The sequence below is a fragment of the Chrysochloris asiatica genome, unplaced genomic scaffold (genome assembly GCF_000296735.1).
Source record: "Chrysochloris asiatica unplaced genomic scaffold, ChrAsi1.0 scaffold00230, whole genome shotgun sequence".
Classification (NCBI taxonomy): Eukaryota; Metazoa; Chordata; class Mammalia; order Afrosoricida; family Chrysochloridae; genus Chrysochloris; species Chrysochloris asiatica.
Genome location: NW_006408748.1, coordinates 1,731,436 through 1,754,301, shown reverse-complemented (window position 1 = coordinate 1,754,301; position 22,866 = coordinate 1,731,436). Strand labels below are relative to the sequence as shown.

General features: G+C 39.0%; 1 protein-coding gene across 2 annotated transcripts in view; it reads right to left on the bottom strand.

Moving 5' to 3' along the window:
- Positions 1–22,866, bottom strand: part of WDR19 (WD repeat domain 19) — a 120,256-nt gene that overhangs the window by 16,312 nt on the left and 81,078 nt on the right. For both annotated transcript variants that reach the window (XM_006873212.1, XM_006873213.1), the window contains 13 exons: positions 22,186–22,333; positions 21,864–22,068; positions 18,602–18,761; positions 17,951–18,061; positions 16,958–17,067; positions 12,479–12,536; positions 9,534–9,674; positions 9,371–9,453; positions 8,835–8,918; positions 7,082–7,228; positions 6,559–6,683; positions 3,835–3,947; positions 604–672 (listed from right to left, as the gene is read on the bottom strand). In XM_006873212.1, the coding sequence (XP_006873274.1) occupies positions 604–672; positions 3,835–3,947; positions 6,559–6,683; positions 7,082–7,228; positions 8,835–8,918; positions 9,371–9,453; positions 9,534–9,674; positions 12,479–12,536; positions 16,958–17,067; positions 17,951–18,061; positions 18,602–18,761; positions 21,864–22,068; positions 22,186–22,333 (1,554 nt within the window). The remainder of the gene's footprint in view (positions 1–603; positions 673–3,834; positions 3,948–6,558; positions 6,684–7,081; positions 7,229–8,834; positions 8,919–9,370; positions 9,454–9,533; positions 9,675–12,478; positions 12,537–16,957; positions 17,068–17,950; positions 18,062–18,601; positions 18,762–21,863; positions 22,069–22,185; positions 22,334–22,866) is intronic.

Here is a 22,866-nt window from a genome sequence, read left to right as displayed (position 1 = left end):
GATGGACTCTAGTATGGCAACAGTAGTGAGGTTGGCCCAGGATCGGGCTTTGTTTCATTCTGCTGTGCATAAGGTCGCTATGGGTCGGTACCAACTTGATGACACCTAACAACAACCTTAATTGGTTCTGTGGGTGGCACACTTAGTTAGTAAAAGATTGGCAGTTTAAGCCTACCTCGATGACTGACCTGGTGATCTTCTTCAGAAAGATCACAGCCTTAAAATCTCTATGGATCGGTTTTACTCTGAGGTTGCCATCAGAAATGACTTGATGGCAACCATATAGTTAGAATTTGTGTACTTTATCATCTGCAATTTATATGTATCAAACAGTAACACCAAAACCACCCCAAGATCCTTGTCTTTTAGAGATAGATACTATATCCACAAATAAAATGAAATCATGCTGTGATTTATTTTAAAACAGTTCAGAGAAACAGGGAGACAGGGTAGGGCTTTGAATAAAGTAAGACTGACCATGTGCTGATAGCTGTTTAAGTGAGTTTGTTATTTTGATAGTTCTACTTTAGCATATGTTTGAAACTGCCTTAGGAAGGTTTTAAAAATTGGTATTCTGAAAAGTTTCATTAAAGATTTACTTACAGTTTCAATGGCCATCTCTATTGCCACGTTATCTTCTGAGCTTGGGCATTTCAAGAAATGTTTGAGTGCCTGGAATGAGGATTAGCACAGCAATGAAAGATTTTCAGACTGCTTTCACTGTGGGAAACACAGTCCTCACCACACTTACACACCAAGTCATTACAGCTGGTGAAAAACAGCTTCAGCTCAACTGGGGCCTTGCTCAGTTGTGGGTACTTAAAATATATACTAGAAGGCTGAGGGTAGTTTAAAAAAATGGAAAGATCCAGTTAACCATCTGAAGAGGTCTAATACTGATTTCAGAGAAAATGTGCCTTTCAGCAGGAGGATTTAATTATTTTCCTTCACTTATTCATTCAACCAATATTTACTGATAACTGGTTACCAGGTATGTGGGGCTGTGCTAGAGCCATGGAGGACACCAGAAAGGGTAAAATGTGGTCCCTCATTGTATGTGTGTGTGTTTAGTGATATTTTGTTGCATTTTAGGTGAAAGTTTACACAACAAATTAGGTTCTCATTTAAAATTTTCATCCACATTTTTCTGACATAGATTACAGTTTTCACAATGCATCAACATTCTCACTCTTTCCATTGTCTGTTCTGTTTCCTCCTTGCCGCTCATCTTTGCTTTGAGTCAGTGTTAACCATTTGGTCTCAGATTGTTGGTTGTTGAACGGAGCACATCACTTACAGGTGATACTATTTTATATGTCCATCTATTATTTGGCTGAAACGTTACCTCCAGAAATAGCTTCAGTTCCAAGTTCAAAGGGTATCTCAGGGCGATAGTCTCAAGGGACTCCTCTCTTTAGTCACTATTGGTCCAGTAAGTCTGACCTTTTTAAGAATTTGAATTTTGTTCTACATTTTTCTCTAGTTCTCTTCAGGACCTTCTATAATGACCCTAATCAGAATGGTAGGGAATGGTAGCTGCGTCCCATCTACCTCTGGTCTCAGGTTAGAAGGGGCCAGGGTTTGTATGGACTATTAGTCCTATGGACTAGTTTCCTCTCTGAGCCTTTGATTTCTTCATTCTCTTTTGCTACCTATGAGTAAGGACCAACAGTTGTTTCTTATATGGCTGCTTGCAAGCTTTTAAGATTCCAGCTACTACTCACATAGTAAGATGTTGTTGTTGTTGCCAAGTGCCGTAGAGATGGTGCCAACCCACAGCGACCCTGTATAGGGTTTCTGAGGAGCGACTGGTGAGCTTGAACCACTGACCTTGAAGTTCAAACTAACTTTGTAGTCCAGTGCGTTAACCCGCAGTGCCACACCAGGACTCTAAACTAGAATATAGAACATCTTTTTGTGTTTTACACAATCTAATAGGAAATCAGATTCCTGATATGGTGCTGTAGGATCAGCATTGGACTGTTAACTGCAAGGTTAGTAGTTCAAACCCACCAGCTGCTCCTTGGAAACCCTATAGAGGGTCACTATGAATCAGAACTGACTTGATGACACTTGACAACAATGGGAAGTCTATGTAATGTGATCATAATATAAAGATCTATTTTTAAGTTGTAACTGTCTAATTCCTAAACATCACACCACCACATTTATGAAGAAATGTAAGGTTACAAAAGATTGAAAGACAGACAGGCAATGTAGTTTTATAAGTGCTCTGAGGACAAAAAGATTATTTTGTATGGTGTCATGGAAGACAAAGGACTTGAGGGATGAACATGTCTGTGGCAGGTGGCGCAGGGAGCAGAAAAGAATTTAGATGCAGAATAAGGATGGGTAAAGCCCTAGCAGAAGTGAAGGGACCTTTCATGGAAATAGCTAGATTTCAGACTGGGAAGTTAGACTGGGTTGTCCAACTGTGGAAATTCTGAGTGCCAGCTAAGAAGCTTAGACTTTATCTGAGAGGCCAGCAAATTGCCGGCCTGAATTCACATGATAAGTGTAGTGGGTCATGAGTTGGGCTGCTAGCTACAAAGTCAGCAGTTCAAATCCAGCAAGCTGTTCCTCGGGAGACAGATGAGCTTTTTGTTTGTAAAGATTTACAACTTCCGAAAGCCCATGCAGGGTCGCTATGAATCAGAACTGACTTAACCAGTAACCATAACCAATGTGACATTTACAGCTATCTGAGCCCACATATGAAACTGGAAGATCGAAATGAAGCATCATGTGATTTGGCAATGTCCCAAAGAAGAAACCCCACCACAGCTGAGTTGATTCCAACTGAAAGTCACCCTCCAGGACAGAGAACTGCACCATAGTGTCCGGGGGGTAGGAAGTCTCTATGGAAGCTGGCAGCCTCATCTTTCTCCTGAGGAGTGGCTGGTGTGTTTGAACTGCTGACCTTCAGGTTAGCAGCCTAATGCTCAACCCACTCTGCCACCAGGGCTCCTTATGATCTGGCAATACACCAAACCAAACCTACTGCCATTAAGTCAATTCTGACTCACAGTGACCCTGTAGAGGGTTTCTGAGGCTATAATCTTTATGGGAGCAGAAAGCCTCACCATTCTCCAATGGTGTGGCTAGTGGGTTTGAACTGCCAACCTTACTGTTAGCAATTCAGTGTTTCTCCTACAGTGCCACCAGGCTTCTGCAATGCTGGGCTCAAATTCCAGACTTCAGATGATGTACTGGAGGTGAGCAGCAGCTGTCCCCTTCAGAGCAGACACACCCATCTGGATGCACAGCTTCTCTTCATTAGGGCCCCATTTTGGATACTCCAAAAAAAAAACCCCTACCTTAGACAAAGGAGCTCTGGTAGCGTAGTGGTTACAAATCGGGCTGCAAACCGCAAGGTCAGCAGTTTGAAACTACCAGCTGTTCCATGGGAGAAAGATGAGGCTTTCTGTTCCCGTAAAGATTTACAGCCTCAGAAACCCTGTACAGGATTGCTATGAGTCAGAATCGACTCCACGGCACTTCACAACAACAACCACCTCAGACAAAGGGGTTTTTTAGCAATGACAACAAATACTATATTGGGAATAAGGATGAGTAACAGTGAGAGGCTGAAAACACAGGGAATGAGATAGTACTGCAGTCATGTCTGGTGAGCTGACTGGACTTGGATTAGGTTGATGGCAGTTAGAATGACAAAGGACAGACTGAGAGAGACATTATGAAGCAGGAATGTGACTGGGTGTGGCAGGGGAGGGAGAAGTCAAAGTTGACACTGAGAGTTTAAAGGGTGTTTGTCAGTATCTCCCATAACCATTTCTGTGGAGTTCTGTGTATGCTTTCTTAGCAAATACTAACACGTGAATATTGGCCACACAGCAAGAAGAACTTTCCAGCCTGAAAATGCCTTTTTTCTCCTTCAAAGTATAAGGCGATGCTCTGATAGTCTTCATCAGTAGTGTCTTCAGAACCTACAACAGAAGTCCAGTGAGTACATTATCTCTGAGTGAAACTTGCTTACTTTCATTGCTAACTTTAAAAGTAAGACCTAAAAACAGGTGATCAGCAACTAAGCAGGGAAAGCATTTTAAACTGCCAGTGTCAATGTTGGAGTCCTGGTGTGGTGCTGTGGGTTAATGCACTGGGCTGCAAGGTCTGTTTGCACTGCCAGGTTGGTGGTTCAAGTCCACCAGCTGCTCCTCAGAAACCCTATACAGGGTCGCTATGAGTCGGAACCAACTTGGCAGTACTTAACAACAACAGTGTCAATGTTATTATCAGTGTGTGTTTTTATCCTGAAGCACATTAACCAGAATTATACTATATAGCCCACATATCAGCCCTGTGCCATCTTCTTATTCTAGAAAGGATCTGAAAGGAATTTAGGAGACCGTTGTGGACATTTAGAGTATGGTTTGCTCTTACCCTGCGTGACTTTGATCAGTCTTTCGGAGATCTCCTTATCCATCTCATTCCCTAAAGCTGCAGCAACAGCTATGACTACACCCTCAACCCTTATTTGCTTAGAGTTAGGGACAACAGAAAAGCGAAGTGAACCACAATACCAGTGTAATCCAACTTTCTTCCCTCAGTCCGGGCGCTGTAACCAATTCTGTTGTTAGCTGCCGTTGAGTCAATTCTGACTCACGGTGGCCCCACCTGTGCAGAGAAACACTGCTCCATGGTGTCAATAAGCCTGCCACCTTTTGGAAGCAATTTCCCAGGACTGTTTTCCAGGGTACCTTAAGGTGTGGTGGAACTGCCAGGATTTCAGTTAGTAGTCAAGTGTTTAACCATTTGGGCCACCCAGGGAATAGGTTTGTTCAATAGTTCTGGTGTGGCGCTGCAGGATACTGTAGGAAAATGCAAGGTTGATTAGAACCACAAGGTCGGCAGTTCAAATTTACCAGCCACTCCTGGAAAAACTATACAGGGTCACTATAAAGTGGGACCCACTTAACAACTCAACGGCACTTAATAATAATAGTTATTACTGTTTTTCTTCTAAGGTTTTTGGTTTGTGACCTAAGCGCATTAAACATAGAGGAAGAAAGACTCCAAAGCTGCTATAAAGTTCCAATTCATTGTTAACATGGACATATAAGTTGAAGGCCCAGCAGGATACTGAGTTCTTTATACCAAAGCTCTGCACCTGCCCTCCAAGGCTACTATGAAGTTTATAAAAACAGTGAGCAAGGTCGAGAAAAGTGTGTGTGTTTGTGTGTGCACTTGGTTGTTTATTTTTCTTCTTCTTATATTAAAAAAAAGAGAAATTCTATCCTTATGAACTTAGAAAAACTTAAGCATTTCAGTGCAATGATGTTTGTAATGTCAAGTTAAAGACTAACAATTCTAATGTCACTTTTATCTGCATTTTCTTTCTTTTTTTCAGCTCTTTATTTTCTCCTGTTAATAACTTCCCAAGATTTCAGAAGAAGCTTTTCTTCATTTCTTCCCCAAATTTTCTTCAAAACTCCTATCAATCCCTATGGTCATTTTGTGAATTTTAAAAAACAAAGCAGAGCAGCAACACAAATAATGTTATGTATGACCCGGAAGATGAAAATCGGAAAACAATTCCAGGAGTTTCTGAGAATAACACGCAGGTATTCCTAGATTATAAAGTTCTCTTTTGGACCTTCAAAATCTTTAAAAACCAAAACTTGTCTGAGGTACTCTTCACCAAAGTAATTGGCCTCTCTTGGAAGTCACTGGAAAAGTCTGAATTTTTTAAAATTGAAAATGGTCCTCCTTATAATATCATCCAACTTTAATGGAATCCTGGTGTGGCTCTGTAGGATAAGCACTGGGCTGCTAACCTAAAGGTCAGTGACTTGAACCAACTAGCCACTCCCTGGAAACGCTATACAGGGTCTCTATGAGTTGGAACCAACATGCCAGCACTTGACAAGAACGTTAATGGTGTTAGTAACTAGCCACAAACTCACTAGTGCTGTCGAATAGACCGACTCAGGGTAAGCCTGCAGTGCTGTATGCAGTAGGGTTTGCAGATGCCGAGTTCCTAGAAAGTAGCTCACCAGGTCGTTCTTCCAGGGTGCCTCTGGTAGTCAAGTTAGCCATTGTAGCACCCAGGAACTCCAAAGATGAGAATGTTTTTGCTGTTAAGTGTTGTCAAGTCAGTTCCAACTCATAGCAACCCTGTATAGGGTTTCCGAGGAACAGCTGGTGGGTTTGAACTGCTGATCTTGTGGTTTCCAGTCCAGTGCTAATCCCACAGCACCACACCAGGAGTCCAAGATGATATTGTTGTTGTTATTGTTAAGTGCATTCATGTTAAGTGAGTTGATTCTGACCCATAGCGACCCTGTACAGGGTTTCCGAGGAGCAACTGGTGAGTTTGAACTGCTGACCTTGTGGTTCATACCAATTTTGCAGTACAGTGCATTAACCTACAGTGTCACACCAGGACTATATATAGACACAGACATATATAGGTGTGTGTCTATACACGGCATAGATGTGCATGCTTGTGTGTCTATCAATCTGATAATTAGATCATAAAAGCCAAAGAGTTTTTATGATAAAAAGCTCAAGACAAATTAGGGAAGCAATGATATTTACCAATGATGTCTGCATAGATCTCCATCTTATTGTGCTGCTGCGCCAGTGTGAAAGCTTCATTGTTACACTTGGACATGACAAGAAACTGGATGGCAGACCCGTAGTCACCTAACTGCAGAAAAAACCTACAACATAGCACTTGAATTAGCTCGACTAAATTAATTAAGATTAATTTCTGATTTACAAAATTAAATCGTTTCCAATGATGAGAAGCCATTTTAAAATGAAAGTTTTTTTTACATAAACTGCAGTTCTACATTATATAAGGGAAATTTCACAAAGTTCATGGGAAAATGGCATTACCTTTTCATTTCATTTTCCCCTGAATTTTTGAAGCTCCCCCATATGCTTATATTTGAAAACCATAATCTCATGTGCTATCCACAGTAACCTCTGAATTGAAGCACCCTGACCTAGTCAAACATAAAATAGAACACATACTCCTCTCTAACTTAGTTCTTTGATGAGGTTTTCTTTTAAGGTTAGTATCTGGAAGTCCAAAACTATGAACACATTCTGTTACCGGGCTACCATTTTGGCTCCATCCAGAGACTGGGTTTCTCTGACAATGCTGACAGCTTTTTCAGGATTATTAAGGTGGTCCAGATAGATGCGGATTACACTGTTCCACTGCTTGGCATTCTCATAAGCTACAACAGCTTCTTTGTACCTGCAAGAAAGGCTTAGTTTAGACAAACTTTCTTATTCAAACTGTCAACTTTTTTTTGGAGGGGGAGCAATAAATATTCAGAATACTTTTCTATTTTATTGAAGGTAATTACTTATTTTTCTTGAATATTTTTTTTCCTTCATCAGAAAAAAATACCAGAAATTATTCCACTAATTCTTTTTTTAAGGGATTGGTAACAATATATATATATATATATATATTTCTTATCTGAACCATATCAACATCATTTTTTACATTTTACTTTTTTTTTTTTTTTTAATTTGAGTAGGATGATTCTGAAAAGGCTTATTGTAGGAAACAGAAAATTCTTTAACAATTCTAGATAGAGCTCAACAGTGACATATAAGATCCTCTAGATGGCGCTCAAGACCTTTCTCTTCAGTCCTCACTGGTTGAACCAGACATGGAGGAGTTCTAATTCCTAAGGTTACTTTTCTGAAAGGGGAGGATGGTGGTGGTGGTGGTTATGTGCCATGGAGTAGGAACCGACAATAACGACCCTGTACAGGGTTTCCAAGGCTGTCATATGGGAGCAGAGAGCCTCATCTTTCTCCCGCGGAACAGCTGGTAGTTTTGAACTGCTGACCTTAAGGTTCGCAGCCCAATTCATAACCACTACGCTACCATATTAACCTTTTAAAAAATCTCTTAAAACATTATTGTCACATTATTTCCCAAAGCAACAGAAATTTGTACTCCCATTGGTCATGTATAACAAGTGCATTCTGACACAAATATATTTCTCCCAATATGGTCATTTAAAATTATATACTGTTGCTTGAATTTAAAGACTTTTTAGCAAGGTAGAGCTTTTTTCATGTTTATCTGAGAGTTGCAGTTCCTCATTTGAGACTTGTTATCTTGGCCTACTTTCCTAGGGTTTTTACTTTCTTGTATTAAGTTGCAGGAGATCTTTGTATATTTAGGATATTAATCCTTTGCAGGTTGTTATGGGTCTGAACCGACTCGATGGCACTTAACAACAATTGTTGTATTTGAATACTGCTTTGTGGCTTACACAGTACAGCCATGTGTGAATTCATGTGTTTTCACTTCTCATCTGCATCCCTATGCTACCTCATTAATATAGTTATTACACTTCATTTGCATGCCACACTTTATCAAAATTTCAACTTCTACTGTTTAACCCTCCAATAAAAAGAGAATCATCTCTATTTAGATACATAAGAGAGAGACTGAGGCATAGGAAATACAGGAACATTTACAATCTGACATGTTAGGCTGGGGAGGGGTATAAAGGAATGTTTTCTGTCTTTTCCTGCTTTGCCGTTTTTGCTGTTGTTAGGTGTCATCAAGTCAATTCCAATTCACTGCAACCCAGTGTGACGGAGCAGAACTCCCTCATAGGGTTTCACTGGCTGTAATCTTTATGGACACAGATTGCTGCATCTTTCTCCCACCGAGCAGCCAGTGTGGTTTGAATCACCAACCTTTTCATTAGCAGCCAAGCGCTTAAGCACTGTGTCACTAGGACTCCTTTTGCCTTTTAGATTGCAAGTATAAGTGGCTACCTTAAAAACCTCAGATTACTTTAAATTAGCATGAATTTGGGAAATGTACAAACCTCCCATCGGCTTCTTTAGCTTTGGCATATTGCAAGTGAATCTTAGGAGAAGAAACATGAGGCAGAAGCTCACCGACTTTTGCCCTAGAAAGAGAGGTTCGGGAGAATACTGTCAACACTATATTCACTTCAACAGCAGCGTTCTACAACCAAGTGTTAAGTTTTAGGATTCAAAGGCAGTTAGCCTGATCTCGGCTCCTACAGATGCTAGCAGATTTCATTGCTTTTCACCTGACCTTTAAACCCTAGAAAAGAAAAGTGTGTTCATTAACTCTTTGGGGAAGTAGAGTTGTTTTAATTTTTGTCCGACTAAGTAATCTTATCAGGAATTTTGCATACAAATCAGATGAGTGTGATGTTCTTTAGGAAAAAGCTATTTATATGAACTCATCTAAGAAGGAAAAAACAGAGGAGAGGCCCTGTACAGGGGAACAGAATAGTACAGGAAGGAGCAGCAGCAAAGAAATCAGTGGGGAGTTGATGATAACACGTTTATTTCCAAAGCTTCGCAGAAACAAATGGTAGTAAATTCTTACCAGTTCTTACAGCGGATGTAGACAGATGCTGCTTTGTCATAATATTGACCTTTTTCATACAGCTGGGCTGCTTCTGAAAATTGCTGAGATCATATGAGATGATTAAGATGTTGAATTTATTATGTATAAGACCCTATGAATAATTACACATAGAAAAGAATACCTTCATATTCTCCAGGATGGCCCCACAGTCTCTTTTGAGGACCCTGCTGGGATGTTTGAGGGCTTGGTTAACCCCTCGGCGTATGTCTCCCATTCTAATGGACATCTGGGCTACTCCGGCCAGACACACTTCGTCGTGTTCCTGGAATTGTAAGGCACATTCTAACAAACCAGCCCTAACTGTGCTGTATTTCACAGAGAACAAATTCATCTAAAATGAGTCCAAAGGGCTTGGTTTACTTTCATGGCTCTTTTCGGGCAAGACTCAAGATTTTGAAACTACATTGAGCCTTTTTAAAAAGAAAATTCAAAGTAATTGTTACAGAGTTTACTTGCTTTTTATCTTTAGAGGTTTAGATACTTTGTGTAAGAGCAAATGTTTAATACCCTTCGTTATAATACCTTGTATGCTTTAGTATGTCTTCTTGGTATAAAATGTTATTTAAAAGTAAGATCTTGGCTATGTAACATACATTCTGTAAATATTATTAAAAGAAAAGCCATTAATCAATTTGAAGACTTCTCTAGTAAGCATAGTAAATGTAAAAAAAACCTGAGATTTTTTAAAAATAGAATTTTAGTTCATTAAAGGTAACATTAATAACTAAAGAACTTTCCGAATAACTAATCTATTGTTGTTAAGTGCCATCGAATTGGTTCTGACTCATAGTGACCCTGTGCTGGGTTTCCAAGGAGTTGCTGGTGGGTTTGAACTGCTGACCTTGTGGTTCACAGACAACGCCACAATTAGCCTGTACTGGAGAAAAAAGGAAAACACTCCATGCAGTGGACTGACACAGTGGCTACAACAATGGGCTTAAACACAACTTGACTGTGAGGTCTGTTCTGTAGACATAACAGAGTTGCCAGGAGTTGACCCTAACTCCACAGCACCTAACACCACCCAGTAAAATGGAACGTCTGAATCTACTGTATGTAAAGCTGCTTGCCCAGTGGCCGTTTCGCTGATAATACAAATATTCTATAGCTGTCTTCTCTAAGACAGTAGTTAACAGTCACATGTGGCTACTGAGCACTTGACATATGGTCATTGTAATTTTAAATTTTCATTAGCATTTTAACCCATTTACTTTAAATAATTTATTAAATTGATATAAACAAATGTGTCTACTGGTTATTGTATTTGACAGCACACATAAAAAGGTAAACTAAAATAAATGTAACTAAAAAGAAAGAAAATATAAAAAGCCTAAGAGAAAAATAAGCAAAAGATATATAATGGGGCTTCAAAAACTTCATAAAAACTGGAATTAAAAGATAATGAGTTTTTTCCCCTGAACTTTTTGAAGCCCCTTGTATGTTTAGACAATTCATAAATTAAAAAATATATAATTGGTCAATAAACAAAAATATGCTCATTATTAAAGTCAGATAAGATAACTTTTTTGTTTCTCAAATTGGTAAGGATAAAATGATGGACAACATTCAGTGTTACTGAAACTACAGGAGAAATGGACAGATAACCAAGTGTTGTTAAGTGCCGTTGAGTTGGTCCCAACTCACAGTGACTCTGTATAGGAATTCCAAGGGGTGGCTGGTGAGCTTGGACCGCCGACTCTGCAGTTCAAACCAACCTTGCATTCCAGCGCATTAACCCGCAGCGCCACTCCAGGACTCCAATATTACCAATATGTGGGTGAATTATTATAACTCTTTTGAAAACTGAGCAATATCAAAAACTAAAAGCACACGTTATAACCTAGAAGAATATATCCTTCAGAAATAGTATCTTAGGTAGCTAACGATACATGTAACGAGTAGAACATTCACTGAAATTATTGATAGAAGAAAAAAAGATCACACCACACTCTAATAAGAGAGTTGTTGTAGTTAAGTGCCGTAGAGTTGGTTCCGACCCATTGTGACCCTGTATAGGGTCTCAATAAGAGAGTGGATAAGAAAAATTATGGTTAGCCACACATTAATGCTTTTTAAAGACTAAAGCAGATGTTTACGTATTTCCTTGGAAAGACCATGAAGAAAGCAAAGTGCTGCTTTATACAGAGTGAATACCCAATTGACTTTGGCTGAATGAATGGAAATGAGTGACCCCATTTTTAGTAAAAATCCATATTACACACATATGTTTAGAAGCGATTATAAATGTTTTGTATGTTTAGAAGCGATTCTAAATGGCCATATATAAAACCGCTAATGGTATCACCGTGAGAGGCTACGGATGGAAGAGAGAATGTTGGGCTTCTACTTTTCAAGTTACCATCGTTGTGTGATTTTGACATCAAGTATAATGAGCATGTGTTACTTTGGTAATAAAGATGCTACGTATGAAATAGAGAACGCACGTCTTTTCAACAGGACATCACCTAACTTAAAACCCACCTGATTTATTATAAAATAGAGCTTATTGAGCTAAAATTCTGGGGTAGGGGGGATGGCGGGACCCAGTGGGGAAAGGACCAGGTTTATCAGAAAAGAATACCACATGACAGACAACACAGCAGGAGCTGATGGGCCGGGGACAGTTCTCACAGGGTTCAAAGGCCTTTCGCAGGGTTAACGGGATTGTATTTTTAAAATCATAGTTGGCCTAGAAGCAGGAAGGGATACAAATTTTTTATTTCCAACCTAGACAAGAAGCTTATATTTAGAATGCAATGGAAAACATATCCTTTTCAAACTTAAACAAATATTGTCATCTTCAGTTTTTTTTTAAGCGTACTGGTGTGGTGCTATAGGATCAGCACTAGATCACAACTACAAGGTTGGCAGTTCAAACCCACCAACTGCTTCTTGGAAATCCTATACAGGGTCACTATGAGTCAGAACTGACTTAACAGCACTTAACAACTAAAAAACTGCTCATCTGGTAATTACTGACTAAACAGACTGCAAACAAGATTATAATTTCTAAAATGGAGATGGAACAAGCCCAAAGTTAATTATCCAATCTTCATGCAAAGTTACCTTATTATCACCTGTTATTCCTTTCTCATAATGAGCCAAAGCATTTACATAATCACCCCTGCAAGAAAAACCAGAGTGAATTTTAATAAATATTTAAAGATCCTAGTTACACATACAAGATTTAAAATAATCTTTGTTGCTGAGTAGCATAAACTCCCAAAAGATGTGATCCACAAAACTATCTTTCAAAGTGTAGCCAATTATTATCCTGCTACTTAAAAAGATATATTAAGCCAGATTATGATAAACCATAAGGTACTTACTTTGGGGTACGTTAAGTATTTTCGGAATCTGTATTAAATTGTATGGGCTACTTTCAGTTATTTATTTTCTTTGAGGCACTAAATGACAACTGTGACCATTGACACAAATGCCTTTTCCACAGATTCAATATCTGTGAATAGAATATATATTGAAAGAATCTGGGTTGCTTAAATGGTAGAAAAGGAGAACCTCACTAGATGAGGGTAGTATGAGGGATCAGGCTTCTATTGTGACAAAAATAATTATGTTGTTGTTGTTAGGTGTTGTCAAGTAGGTTGTGATTCACAGCAAACCTTTGTACAACAGAATGAAACACAGCCCGGTCTGCGCACTCCTCACAATGATTGTGTTTGCGTCCATTGCTTTTGCCGCTGTGCCAATCCAGCTCGTTGGGGGGCTTCCTCTTTTTTTTGCTGGCCCTCCACCCTACCAAGTATAATGCTGTTCTCCCAGGGATTAGTCCCTTCTCATAATGTCCAAAGTAGGAGAGATGAAGTCTCGCCATCCTGGATTCTATGGAGAATTCTAGCTGCACTTTTTCCAAGAAAGATTTGTTTGCTCTTCTGCAGTCCATGGTAATTTTAAAATTCTTTTCGAACACCAAAATTCAAATGTATCGATTCTTCTACGGTCTTCCTTATTCATTGCCCAACTTTCACATACATATAAGGCTACTGAAAATGCCATGGCTTGGGCTTGGTGCACCTTAGTCCTCAAACTCACATATTTGCTCTTGAACACTTTAAAGAGGTCTCGTGCAGCAGATTTGTCTAATGCAGTATATCACTGGATTTCCTGACTGCTGCTTTCATAAATGTTGACTGTGGATTCAAGCAAAAGGAAGTTTTTGACAACTTCAATCATTTCTCCTTTTATCATGGTGTTATTCATTGGTCCAGTTGTGAGGATTTTTTATTTCTTTACATTGAGGTGCAATTCATAATGAAGACTGTAGTCTTTGATTTTCATCACTAAGTATTTCAGGTACTCTTTGTTTTCAGCAAGTAAGGTTGTGTCATCTGTATATCACAGGCTGTTAATGAATCTCCCTTCAATCCCAATGTCTCAGTTTTCTTCATATAATCCAACTTCTTGGATTCCTTGTCAGCATACAGATTGAAGAAGTATAGTAAAAGAATAAAGCCCTGTTGCACTCCTTTCCTGGTTTTAAACTACTCAGTGTCTCCCTGTTCTGTTAGAATGACTGTCTCTGTATAGGTTCTCATGAGCACAATGAAGTGTTCTGGAATACTCATTCTTTGCAATGTTGTCCATTAGCTTGTCATTATCCACACAGTTGAAAGTCTTTGCATAGACAATAAAATACAGGTTGTTGTTGTTAAGTGCTGTTGAGTCGGTTCCGACCCATAGTGACCCTGAACAGGGTTTCTGAGGCTGTAAATGTTTACGGGAGCAGAAAGCCTCATCTTTCTCCCACGGAGCAGCTGGTAGTTTCAAACTGCTAATCTTGCAGTTTGCAGCCCGATTTGTAACCACTACGCTACCAGAGTAGACATTTTTTTAACATTCTCTGCTTTGGGTCAAGATCTATGTGGCATCATTAGTGATATACCTAGTTTCACATCCTCTTCTGAATCTGGCTTGAATTTCTGACAGTTCCCTGTTGATAAACTGTTGAAACCATTTTATAATTATCTTCAGGAAAATTTACTTGCACGTGATATTAATGCTACTGTCCGATGATTTCTTCATTCTGCTGGGTCGTCTCTCTTTGAAACAGGCACAAATATGGATCTCTTCCAATAGCTGACCAGATAGATGTCTTCCAAATCTCTTGGCATAGGTGAGTAAGTGCCTCCAGTGCTGCATCAGTTTGTTGAAAGATTTCAATTTTAATTCAGTCAGTTCCTTGAGGCTCTTTCTTTGCTAATGCCTTCAGTGCACCTTGAACTTCTTCCTTCAGTATCATTGGTTCTTGATCATATGCTAGCTCTTGAAATGGTTGAACATCAACCATTGCTTTTGGTACAGTGACTCTGTGTGTCCCTCTATCTTCTGTTGGTGCTGTATGCATCCTTTAATATTTTGCCCACAGAATCCTTTAATATCTCAAGTCAGGGCTTGAAGTTTTTCTTCAGCTCCCTCAGCTTGAGAAATGTTGAGTACGTTCTTCCCTTTTGGTTTTCTAACTCCAGGTCTTTGCATTATAATGTTTGACTCTGTCTTCTTGAGCTGACCTTTGAAATTTTCTGTTCAGTTATTTTACCTCCTCATTTCTTCCATTAGCTTTAGCTTCTCTATGCTAGAGGGCAAGTGTCAGAGTCTCTTCTGACAACCATTTTGGTCTTTTTCTTCTTTCTTGTCTTTTTTTTATGACCTTTTGCTTCTTCCTGTATGGTGTTCTTGATGTCATCCCACAACTCTTCTGGTCTTCAGTCTTTAATGCATCAAAACTGTTCTTCAGATGACCTCTAAATTCAGGTGGGATATGCTCAAAGTAATTTTTTGGTTCTTATAGATACATAAGATACTTTGCTTCATTACAATGACTGTAATCCCCTCCATATACCATCAGTTAATAGTATTTATTTTGATTTCCTTTGAATTTTGCATTCCTCCCCGTGTCTCCTGCTACCTTCAACCTTCCTCCGCTAACCTCCCTCTTGTTGTGTACTATCTGTCCTGTCACTCATTTTAATATGTGTTTACCACCTTCTAGCTCATGATAATTCCCTTCTCCCCTCCCCTCCCACTTCCCAGCACCCCCCCTCCCCCCATAACCACCTGTATGATGTTCTTGATGTCATACTATAACACTTGTGTTCTTTGGTCACTAATGTTTCATAAATCAGATGTGTTTTGACATGATGTCTAGATTCAGGTGAGATATACTCGAAGTCATATTTTGACTCTCATGGACTTGTTTTAATTTTCTTTAGCTTCATCCTGAACTTACATATGAATAATTGATGGTCTGTTCCACAGTCGACTCTGACCTTGTTTTAGTTCATGATATTGAGCTTTTTCACTGTCTCTTCCCACAGATGTAGTCAATTTGATTTCTGTGTATTTCATCTGGTGAGGTCCATGTGTATAGTCAGTTGCCTTTTATGTTGCTTTAAAAAAGGTATTTGCAAGGAGTAAGTTGTTGGTCTTGCAAAATTCTATCATGAAATCTCCAGCCTTCCTGCTCCTATAAAGATTTACAGTCTCGGAAACCCTATACAGGGTTGCTATGAGTCGGAACTGACTCGATGGCACACAGCAGCAGCATATAAAAGTGTGATTTTTTTTTTAAATGTCAAATTAATACTATATTGTCTTTGTTCAAGATCATTTTTCCCACATTTTAATAATTTTGAAATTGAGATGTAGCTGATAATAGTCAAAAGAAATTCTCCAGTTGTCAAAGAAAGTCACACTGTAGTTATGATTGCACGTGCCCGTGTGAGCTGACATTTGTGAGGAACTTTACAGCCTCTGCAGGCATGTTCATTGGTAGCACCAACCATGGATGCGTGTTAACTTAAGACAGGGTCCCAAATGTTTCTAAAATCACACTGTCATTCTAATAAATACATTAGAATGAACAGCAACTGATGCATTAGATAATTCTAAATCTCTCAAGCTAAATTACAAAACTTCCAAAAGTAGGGGAGAGTCATGAAACCTATTCATACATCATAAAGGACTATTACTTGGGAAGTGGATGGCTATGTGTCTTTGAAAAGATTTGGGCTTGACTTCCAACACTGTTTATTTCTATTCATATGCAATTCAATTCTAAAAAGAGAAAACAGAACTACACCTTTGAGTAAACAGAAAGTACATGCTAACCCCTGTAATTTTCCACTATGCCTTCAAATGACACTGCAAATCCTCAAAGTGTTAAAAGAGGTCAAATTCATGAGCATTGGGAATGGAAAGCAATGTGCCACCCTGATGCTATGCATAATTGCCAACAACCAAGTGTGGTTCGGACAGTACTTTCACTCTCAATGTAGAAAAAAGGTTTAGGACCAAACTTTGATACCGAAAATGAAAATGGATAAATGCACAGGTAAGACAATACTGATTAGGGAATTTTAAAAATATATATATATTTTGATATACATTTGATGTAACTTTTTTGGTTTGTTTTTCCTAAAAAAGCAATTATTACATCAATGGAGGGCCTTATGATTGATGGTGGTTTAGAACTGAAGACATGCAGCACGCAGCTGTTGACTGAAACATGTAGAGATAAGGACTTACGTGAATTCAAGCTGAAGAGCATATTCTTTTGATATAAATGGTATTTGTTCTGGGGCCAAACGCTTTGCTAATTGTAAAGCACTGTCCCAGTGCTGTAAATCCCTTCTCATCTGTTGGGAAGAAAAAGATCTTCATTTAAAATAAGCAAATTAGTTTGTAAAGTCGCCAGATAGCATCCGTTTTAATACAAGTGATTATAAAAACTTTTTGTTTAAATGATGGAATTTAATTTTTGCAAGGATATTAGAATAACCTGCATTTTCTATGGGAGTAATACAACCTATAAAGAGGACAAAACTGATTCTTAGGGGACAAATAAGTCTTAGCTGTTAAAGTGGTTTGTGGCCCTCCAAAGCTCTATCTTCCCCAACAGTCTGGTGCTTTACTACGTTTCTCTTTGCTCTGTCGTGGTCCCTTCCTACAACACTCCCCTCTGGAAAAACTAGTGGGACACTGGTCCTTAGCCCACTTATTAAAGCACAAGAAAATTTCATGTAATATGTAAAAGATAGATGTGATTGAATTTTCACATCCTGAAAATAGAGTCTTTTTGTAGGATTGTTGTAAGGGTAAAATGAGTCTATATACAAGGGCGTCTAAAAGCTCATAGAAAAGTGGAATGAAAAGAGAATGGAATTTTTCCAGATGCCACATGCTTAGGGCAGTGCCTGGCACATCAGAGAACACAGTAAATGTTGGCTCCTTTTATATATTTTTGTATATTACAAAATCTCTCTTTAGACACTTCAATTTTCATTTATTTGGTAATACAATACCGTGACTTTTATGCCTCTGTGAAATGCAGAATGAAAATCATCTTCTTAAAGTTAATGAGTATTTGGGTAATGTTAAAGCTGAAATGTTGAAATTTGGAGGGGACTGGAAGGCAGTGGGCAGGAAGGCATGTGGAGTCTGTGGCTGAGACATTTTCACTACACAGAAGGTGGGGTTCTCCTTGCATGCTCTTCTTCCCATCTTTCTCTGCTGCCATACCTCCAGGGCAGCAACAGGACAGCTAGATGCCAGATACAGGTCCTGAGCCAGGTTGAAATCATTGGTAAACATGGCAAGATGTCCTGCCAAAAGGTTGTGGTCCTCGATTCCCTAAAAATAAAAGATTTATGATGAAAAGGAATACAAGGATTTGATATATTTTTAAGTCTTTGTTCAATGTCGTTGTTTTTAGTGCCCTTAAGTTGGTTCTGATTCATAGAGACCCTGTATAGGGTTTCCAAGGTGGCTGGTGGATTTGAACTGCCAACCTTGCAATTCAAACCAACCTTGCGGTCCAGTGCTTATTCTACAGTGCTACCACTTTCAGTAGGAAGTGGTAATGTTTGATCAATTCACCTGTGTATGAGCTAGGTATGATTGTTGTTGCTGTTAAGTGCCTTCGCGTGGTTTCTGACTGATAGCCATGCTGTGTAAGGTTTCTGAAACTGTAAATTTTCACAGGAGCAGGAAGCTCCATCTTCCACCTGTGAAGCAGCCGGCGGACTTGAACCATTGCCCCTGTGATATGCAGTTCAGCACTTATCCTCTAGAGCCATAGTGTTCCCAAGGTAAGATTAACCCCAGACATTTAAAATATTTGAATAAATAGCACTGAATCTTATCGGAAAGGTCTCATAAAATGCTACTTACCTTTATTTGTTCCAAGGACATCACGATGCCAACATTTCCAATTGTCCGATACACGCGGATTGCAAACTCCACTTCCATGTGATGCAGACAAGCCCTGGCCAACTCATTCCATGCAGCATGATCATTCAGAATCCTGCACATTTCCCAAGCGTCGGAAAACCTAGCCGGGGTATAAGCTCAATCAGAGAGCTCTCTTGCCATACAGTAGGCACAGTTCATGTTATATATAATACCATGTCCTAAATACATTCTGCAAAACATGCCTTAATCTGTAATTTTCAGTTGCATGTCATGAAAAACGAAATCTTTCTTTGTTATTTGTACAAAGAAATGTTTATTTTTGAATATTCTTTACTGACCTGAATCTACTCTCTGGAACTCATCCTACAAATCCCATTATTTTATGAGACATTAGACTTAATGTCTAATTCAATTATTTATTTTTGTTTTATTTCCCACATAGATGAAAATTATTTTTATTCTCACATTCATCTAATTCAATGTGTTGCTGTTGCTGTTAACTGTCATTGAATAGAGTCTGATCCATGGCAACCCCATGTGCAGAGAGGAGCTGCACTCTATAAAGTTTTTAAGACTTTATATGGCCTTTCTGAAGCAGTTCACCAGGCCTTACTTCCAAGGTGCCTTTGGGTGGATTTGAACCACTAGCCTTTCAGTAGTCTATTCCAATTAACTCTAGAAGTGTAAAATAGCATTAGCAAACTAGTGCCATTCAATGCCAAATCCAGTCAGCGGCCTGTTTTTGTAAATAAATTTGAGTGGAACACAGTCATACGAATTCATTTATATATTGTCTATGGCAGTTTTCACAATGGTTGCTATAAAGACCATATGGCCCACAAAGTCAGGAATATTTACCATCTGGCCATTACAGAAAAAACTTGTCAACCTTTGGTTTAAAACACGAACACGTCCCCCCCCATCCAAAAAAAAAAAGCTAAAGAGGATAGAGAGAAACACTGTAAACTGGTGATATATGGAGGGGATAATAATCAATGTAATGAAACAAGCTATATGAATGGTTGAATGTGAAGCTGATGATGTGCCCTGTAAACTTTCACTCAATGCAAAATAAAAACATTTAATTAAAAAAAAAAAAAAAAAGGACAACATTGACCTAAGGACAAAGTTGAGAAGGAATGGGAAGGTGGGTGAAAAGCAAACAGGAACCCCAGGGAGGAAGTGAAACAACTGTTGCTACATGGAGGGGCTTGCATTCATTGAGATGAAACAAAGTGTAGGATTTGTTGAATGTAAAACGTCACTTGTCTGTAAACATTCACTCAACCCACAATAAAAGTTTTTTTAAAATAAAAAAAAAACAAAAAAACACGAACACAAAGACTAATTAACTTTTTTTTTAAACTTCAGGAAATGTATTATACTCATCCATCTATCCATTTATCCATCCAATGCACATTTACTGAGACCTATTATTTGCCAAAAACTATGTTTGGGACGAAGACACAAAGATCAAACACAGCCACTACTTTTAAGGAAGTTGTATTGGGTGGGGGAAGGTAGAAAAAGAGATAAGTAAACAGATGACTCTAACAAGTGTTTAAAGTGTAATTGAGTACTTACAATGTGTGTATCTTTATACTAAGTGATTTGCATATATTCTTTCATAATTTATCAGCAACTCTACCCACTAAATGTTATTAGTATTATTATTTCTACTTTGAAAGGAAGGGAACTAAGGCTGAGAGACCTTAAAAACCCCAGCCCAAGTTACACAGCTGTAAGTGGTACTATGAAGACTATACTCTGGTCCTGACAGACTTCCAATGGTGGTGGTGGAGTCAGGGAAGCTTCCAGTGACTCCACTGAATGGTGATGCCTGAGGACTTACTACTACATACAGAGATAGGGCAATGGCATGCCAGGAAAAGAAATCATGCGCCAAACTAGAGAATCGTGAAAAAACATGGAACTCAAGGACTTGCCAATAAAACGGAAAGGGAGTCAAGAAGCAGGGGCAACTGAGGCTGGCATTAAAACATCAGATGTGCCTAGTCATGCTAAGGTCCTGAGGATATTGGGGATTTCCTAAAGGCAAACAGAAGTCACTGAAAGATCTTTGGGGGGTGGGTGGGCATGAAAGGATCAGATGCAAACTTTCAGAAGTGTAGACGTGTATGGAGAAGCTTGTCATCAGGCGATGAGAGGAGAGAGCAGTTATGAAGTGGTTGTATTATTCCGAATGAGAGTTGGAGGTAAGACGGGGGACAAAAGTTGGGGAAAAGGATCCGGCGTGTGCGTACATGTGTGAGATAGCGCGTGTGCACATGGGGTCAGGATATGGGAAGAAGAGTCTGGGGAAGACGAATTCAGTTTTAGACAAGGCTTGTCTGAGGAGTTCACCGTCATAGGTACTTGTAAATATGAGGAAGCTTCAAAAAGTTCGTGAAGAAATTTCAGGGATTTTAATTCCACTTTTCTGTGAACCTTTAGAAGCCCCCTCATACAGATCTAAAATGAAGACACAGATTGTGGAACCAGCCTCGTCTGGATGGTAACTGAAGACATGTAAGCAGAAATCACTCAGGAAGAATAACTATAGTGAGAGGACAGAAGGGAGCTCATGGACTGCACCCTTTAAGAGATGGGCAGAAGAATCAGAACCACAAAAGAATTCAGAACAGTCCTAAGAGGTAAGAGAAGAAGCAGAAACAGGAATTCTCTCAAACAGGGCAAGCTCACACTTCATTAAGATGAAATTAAGATATTGGTGAAACAATAAACTTTAATGCTGTTGTTGTTAAATGTTGTCCAGTCGGTTCCAACTCATAGCAACCCTGTATAGGGTTTCCGAGGAGTGGCTGGTGAGTTTGAACCACCAACCTTGCGATGCAAACGACCTTGCTGTTCAGGGTGATAGTGTCACACCAGGACTCCATAAAGTTGAATAGACTTTCACAGTAACTGAGCTATCTAGGCACTTAGAAACCTTTTTGTTCTGAAGGACTTTTCTTACAAGAAAGCACCAACATACCTCAGAACAGTATTTCCTTTAGAATCTATATGCACATTCATATCTATTCTTTTATCTGAGCCTCAGGATACTCCTGAGACTGCTGTTGTGGTTTATTGTCACTGAGTTGACTCACAGTGACCCTAATGTACAACAGAATGAAATGAGTAAATACAGTTAACTCCATCGATTTTAATGGGATTTAACCTTGACCTTTAAAGCCACGAAAGCATAAGAGGAGCTCCAAGAAGTTGCTTTAAATTCTACCTTTTCAACATTAAAGTTTGTGTCAGCATTTGTCCAAGTTCATTAGGCCCCACATCTTTTACAGTATCGAGGAAGCTGTGCGTGCTGAGGTAGATGTTGTTCACTTTTCCACTCTGTGTCTGGCAGGTCAGCTCTCCATTATATAGCAGTAAAGGTTTATGGGAGAAGGGAACTTTGGTGCCACCAGCCAAGATGACCTTAGACCCTAAATTATAAAACAAATGTCTTAATGCTGAAAGCTGGGAGTCAGCACAAACATCAGAAAAGAATGCTTTTGACTTTGATTTCATTGCAACACAAGTACAAAACAGAGATCAAGTACCTTGTATGGTGTCCTTGTGAAAGACGTACGTGTACACCTTGTCGTCATCATAAGCAATAAAAACCCCTTTATCCATTGGCCAGTTTTCCCAAAGGACACCTTTAATTGTTGGAGAAAAATCTGGAATCTCATAGATAGTGTCATTAACCTACAAAATAGGATTTAAAGATTTGTCCCTAAGTAGACCTTTAAGTCATTGTCATTTGCTTTGGTAGAAGCCAGTTTGCAGCCTAAGTTGCCAGAGTTTACCAACCCATATTCAACCTCACAACACTCCAACCACAATAAAAAGGAAGTTTTTTTTTCCTATTCCTATTTGTTTAAACTAAATCTGTAGTCATATAGAATATCTATGGATTAATCTCGTATTTGGTGAAATACTACAAAGTCTAGACACAAACTGTCAGGTTAAGAAAAAAAAGTTGAAGATGTTCATGATGACAATTTAAATTATAAGCACACTTGTGTCTAGAAAAACTTCAATAATACTGAATACTGTTGTTGTTAAGGGCCATGGAGTCAGTTTCAACTTATAGAGACCCTGTCTAGGGTTTCCAAGGAGCAGCTTGAACTGCTGGCCTTGTGGTAAACAGTCCAGTGCTTATCCTACAATACCACACCAGGAGTTCCTGAACATAGAAATTCTCAAATTAGTGGAGAAACAAATTAATATATATATAT